The sequence below is a fragment of the Cebus imitator genome, unplaced genomic scaffold (genome assembly GCF_001604975.1).
Source record: "Cebus imitator isolate Cc_AM_T3 unplaced genomic scaffold, Cebus_imitator-1.0 Scaffold929, whole genome shotgun sequence".
Classification (NCBI taxonomy): Eukaryota; Metazoa; Chordata; class Mammalia; order Primates; family Cebidae; genus Cebus; species Cebus imitator.
Genome location: NW_016108244.1, coordinates 86,227 through 91,850, shown reverse-complemented (window position 1 = coordinate 91,850; position 5,624 = coordinate 86,227). Strand labels below are relative to the sequence as shown.

At 45.1% G+C, this 5,624-nt stretch overlaps 1 protein-coding gene across 5 annotated transcripts in view; it reads left to right on the top strand.

The window, feature by feature from the left end:
• SIRT3 (sirtuin 3) overlaps positions 1 to 5,624 on the top strand; it is a 23,072-nt gene that overhangs the window by 4,016 nt on the left and 13,432 nt on the right. For all 5 annotated transcript variants that reach the window (XM_017520987.1, XM_037735717.1, XM_017520985.1 and 2 more), the window contains exon 4: positions 2,178 to 2,278. In XM_017520987.1, coding sequence (XP_017376476.1) covers positions 2,178 to 2,278 — 101 coding nt within the window. The remainder of the gene's footprint in view (positions 1 to 2,177; positions 2,279 to 5,624) is intronic.

Below are 5,624 nucleotides of genomic sequence, written 5' to 3'. Positions count from 1 at the left end.
CTCAGGTGATCCGCCCGCCTCAGCCTCCCAAAGTGCTGGGATGACAGGCATGATCCACTGTGCCCGGCCTTCTGTTCTCTTTTAAAAATTGTATTGCGGAATTTTTTTGAGCACATGCAAATCAAGAGAAAAATGTAATGAAGCGTCCTGTCCACATCACCAGCATAGCCAGGCCTTCTTCCTGTGTCCTCACCACCTGCATCCAAATCCCCAGATTATTGTGAAGCAAATCCCTGACATCATGAATTTAATCTAGAAATAATCTATAAATACATGAATAGCTATCTCTAGAGGAGACTTGAAACACGACTCTGGCTGGGTGCAGTGGCTCACACCTGTAATCCCAGCACTTTGGGAGGCGGGCAGATCACCTGAGGTTGGGAGTTCAAGACCACACTGGCCAACATGGGAAACCCTGTCTGCTAAAAATTGAAAAAGCTGGGCGTGGTGATGTGCCCCTATAATCCCAGCTACTTGGGATTGCTGGGACCTGGGAGGCGGAGGTTACAGTGAGCTGAGATTGTGCCACTGCACTCCAGCCTAGGTGACAGAAAGACTCCATCTCAAAAATAATAAATTAATAAAAATTAAAATTAAAAATTAAAAACAACTTTGATACCATTTTCACGCCGTAGAATCTCTTGTAATTCCTAAATATTGTCACACTCAGCCTGTGGTGATTTCTTGACTGTATCCACATGGTGCCCAAACCAGCGATTCACAGGTTGTGCCGACTTCTGGCCGTGCACCCTAGGGAAGCACTTGATGGGGCCTTTTCCTTACATGCAGTGATGCAGACAGGTGCGGGGACAGTCAGCTCTCCAGGGGCCAGGAGCAGCTCAGCCAGTCTGCAGATGTGTTGTCAGTTAAAAAGAGGAGACACCTTGGCTCCAGGTATGTTTCCTTGCCAGAAGGATTCCCTAGCCTGGCGCCACAGAGGCAGCAGTGGCTACCCCATGTTGGTGGTCTCTTCTCCCAGAGGTGCAGCAGGGCAGGCCGTGTGGAAAGGTGGGCACTCTGGCTGTGAGATGCAGCACTGCTGAGTGGCAGGGGCTTGGGGAGCCTCCTGCAGCTGGGACCCTGACTGTGCTGCCACAGTGCTTCAGAGCCAGACAATAGTGACACAACTTTCATAAGAAGTCACTTTTTGTCTGTTTTTCTACCAAGCAATTCTTTTGGAATTTATGATATTTATATCCTCATTTTAACTTGGTATCTGTAGAATAGAAAATGTGTTCCTAGGTACTGGATATAAGTTTTTGAGACAGGGTCTTGGCGCTGTTGCCCAGGCTAGAGTGCAGTGGCGTGATCATAGCTCACTGTAGCCTTGAACTCCTGGGCTGAAGTGATCCTTTTGCCTCGAACTCCTGGGCTGAAGTGATCCTTTTGTCTCAGCCTCTGGAATAGCTGGGACTGCAGGCGTGCACTATCGTGCCTGGGTAGTTTTTACGTTTTTTTCTGGAGGTCAGGTCTCACTGTGTTGCCCAGGCTGGTCTCAAACTCCTGGCCTCAAGCGATTGTCTCCCTTGGCCTTCCAAAGCACTGGGATTACAGGCGTGAGCCACTGTGTCCAGTCTGGTATTGGGTATCATTTTTTCTTTTGAGACAAGAGTTTTGCTCTTGTTTCCCAGGCTGGAGTGCAGTGGCATAGTCTCCGCTCATTGCGACCTCTGCTTCCTGGGTTCAAGTGGTTCTCTTGCCTCAAGCTCCCGAGTAGCTGGGATTACAGGTGCCCGCCACCATACCCGGCTAATTTTTTTGTTTTTAGTGGTGGTAGGGTTTCATCATGTTGGCCAGGCTGGTCTCAAACTCCTAACCTGAAATGATCAATCCACCTTGGCCTCCCAAAGTAATGGGATTACAGGCGTGAGACACCATGCCTAGCCGGATATATTTTATTTGAGCTTACATCAAATGAGTTTTTGTACTGAGCTTTGACAGGCTTTGTTTTAACCGTGATTTGGCTCCAACTGGGAGCCCCTTTACTCCCATGCCTTATTCTGGTTGGTGGTGCATGACCTGTAGGTGATATGGGCATGGACAGAAGGCTTGAGGGTATCACAACCCCAAGGGGTTGTGCCTTCTTCTAGGAGGCCTGCCAAGCCCAGAAGTGGTGCGTTTGGACCTGCGTGCACCCCAGAGGCAGCAGCAGCACTTAGCTGTGGCTTGAATTTCAGCATCAGGCATCCCTGCCTCAAAGCTTGTTGAAGCTCATGGAACCCTTGCCTCTGCCACCTGCACAGTCTGCCGAAGACCCTTCCCAGGGGAAGACTTTTGGGTGAGTTATCTGCTGTTGGTCTCCCTTCCACAGTTTGCTGTTGGGGTCATCTGGAAAAGTGGTATTTGATAAGCATTGTGTCTAAAGGATTATTGAACAATAATAGTGTGAAACATTTTATTTGTAAATTAGAAAAGTAATGCATGCTGGTAAAAAATTTAAGACAATATAGAAATATGTAGAGAAAATGGATCTCCCTTCAGCCAATTCCTGCTGCCCATTTTTTTTTTTAGACAGAGTCTCGTTCTGTTGCCCAGGCTGAGTGCAGTGGGGTAACCTCTGCTCAGTGCAACCTCCGTCTCCTGGGTTCAGTCAGTTCTCCTGCCTCAGCCTCTCGCTGGGATTACAGGCATGTGCTACCACACCCACTAGTTTTATTATTTTTATTTTTATTTTATTTTTAGTAGAGACGATACTTCGTCATGTTGGCCAGGCTGGTCTCAAACTCCTGACTTCAGGTGATCCATCCACCTCGGCCTCCCAAACTACTGGGATTACAGGCGTGAGCCACGGCCCCTGGCCCCTGCTGTCTACTTTTTTTTTTAGATGGAATTTTGCTCTTATTGCCCAGGCTGGAGTGCAATGGTGTGATCTCAATTTACCACAACCTCTGCCCCCCAGGTTCAAGTGATTCTCTTGCATCAACCTCCTGAGTAGCTGGGGTTACAGGCATGCGCCACCACGCCCAGCTAATTTTGTATTTTTAGTAGAGACAGGGTTTCTCCATGTTGGTCAGGCTGGTCTTGAACTCCCAACTTAAGGTGGTCTGCCTGCCTCAGCCTCCCAAAGTGCTGGGATTATAGGCATGAGCCCCTGTGCCTGGCCTCTGCTGCCCACTTTTAACAGCTTGGTGTATAATGTTCCAGGCCTTTCAAAAAAAAAAAAAAAGTGATATGTTTATATAAACATATGTGCATGTACCTACGTACATATACCTACACACAGTTAAAAATTTTTTTTTCAGGCTGGGCGCGGTGGCTCATGCCTGTAATCCCAGCGCTTTGGGAGGCCGAGGTGGGCAGATCACGAGGTCAAGAGATGGAGACCATCCTGGCCAACATGGTGAAACCCCGTCTCTACCAAAAATAAGAAAATTAGCCAGATGTGGTGGCGTGTGCATGTAGTCCCAGCTACCCAGGAGGCTGAGGCAGGAGAATAGCTTAAATCCAGGAAGCGGAGGTTGCAGTGAGCTGAGATTGCGCTGCTGCACTCCAGCCTGGTGACAGAGTGAGAATCAAAAAAAAAAAAAAAAAAATTCAGCAATGGGGTCATTTTAAGTTTAGTATTCTACAGCTTAAGTTTTTACTGATCAGTGTCATGGAACTCTTGTGTTAATACCTACAGTTCTGCTAACCCTTTCTATTAACTTTTATAGAGTATTATATTTAGCCATTCCCGTATTGTGGGACATTCTTTGATGTATGTAATTTTCACTATTAAAAATACAGCAATGATAGCTATGCTTATGCTGCCATGAATATCTGTATTTCTGTAGAATGGGTTTCTTAAAATAGAATAGGATAGAGTTGAAAAATCTTAAATATAAAACTCTGAAATAGAGACATGACACATAACTTTTTAAAAATTTACTAATTGTTTATTGAGGTGAATTTTTTTTTTTTTTGAGACAGAGTCTTGCTCTGTGACCCAGGCTGCATGTGATCTGTGCCCACTGTAACATTCGTCTTCTGGGTTCAAGCAATTCTCCTGCCTCAGCCTCCCAAGTAGCTGAACTACAGGCATGTGCCACCACGGCCAGCCAATTTTTTTTGGTATTTTCGGTAGAGATGAGATTTCATCATGTTGGCCAGGCTGATCTTGAACTCCTGACCTCAAGTGATCCCCGCCTTATTGAGGTGAATTTGATGTAACCTAAAATTAAGCATTTTAAAGCGTTCAGTTCATTGGCATTTAGTACATTGACAGTGTGTGTACCTGTTGCCTCTGATCAAGTCCCAGGACATGCTGATTACCCCAAAAGAAAACCTTGTACTGATAAGCTGTCACTCCTCATTTCTTCTCCCTCCAGCCCCTGGCAACCACAGATATGCTTTCTGTCTATACGTTTGTCTATTTGGATATTTCATGTAAACGCAGTCAAATGGCCTTTTGTGTCAAGGTTGTTTCCCAAAAATACTTCTGGCTCATTCACACTGTAGCTTGTATTAGTACGTTATCCTGTTTTGTGGCTAAATAATATTCCATTGATGTGTGTACTACAATTTGTTCATCTCTTCATACATTGATGGATGTTTGGGTTGTTCCTGCCTTGCTGCTCTTGTGAGTAGTTCTGCTGTGAATGCATGTACGAGCATTTGTGTGAGAGCCCTTGTTTTTTATGCTTTAAAGTATAAAAACACATACCTAGGAGTATTGCTGGGTAATTCCATGTTTAGCTTTTTTTTAGTTTTGAAATTAGGAAGTGTGAGTCAGTGTATAGTAGAAACTTCATATATGAATATTATTCTTTTTGTCAATGCATCCATTCATTGATGACCAATTTATTCAACAAATAGTTTAGTCTGCTTAGTGCCAGGCCCTTTGCTGGGGTCTCTGGATGTGAAAGCAAATTAAGGTGGAGCTATCCAATAGTTACAGTTGGGTGCCATGTGAGTTTTACTGCAAATATGTACTGAATGCTGGAAGAGGTACCGACTCAGCTGCAGGAGGAGAGCAGGCTAGGGAGCACCTCAGAGGTGAGGCCGTCTGGATTAAGAGTTGGTTTCTGGCAGCAGCGTCCTGGAGTGTGCAAGGCCTACTTGCTCTATTAGGGTTTGAACTGCATGCTGAAGATCATGGGAGACACTGAAGGATTTTTAGGCAGGAAAATTATGTGAAGGGATTTGCATTTAAAAGAGATTATTTGGAGCAGGGCTTGGTGGTTCACGCCTGTAATCCCAGCACTTTTGGAGGCCTAGGCAGGCAGATCACCTGAGGTTGAGAGTTTGAGAGCAGCCTGGCCAAAATGGTGAAACCCCATTTTTGTATTTTTGTAAAAATATAAAAATTAGCCAAGTGTGGTGGCACACCTGTAATCCCAGCTACTCGGAAGGCTGAGGCAGGAGAATCACTTGACCCCGGGAGGCCGAGGTTGCTGTGAACTGAGATCACACCACTGTACCCCAGCCTGGGCAACAGAGTGAGACTCCATCTCAAAATAAATAAATAAAGAAGAAAATAAAAGAGATAATTTGGGCAATAGGTTGGTTTTAATTCTCCACCTTTGTTCTTCTCCTTCAGTACTGTGTTGGCTGTTCTGAGTCTTTTGCCTTTTCATGTTAATTTCAGAAATTGTTGCTATCTGTTCTCTGCCTATTTCTTTTTCTTTCTTTCTTTTTTTTTTTTT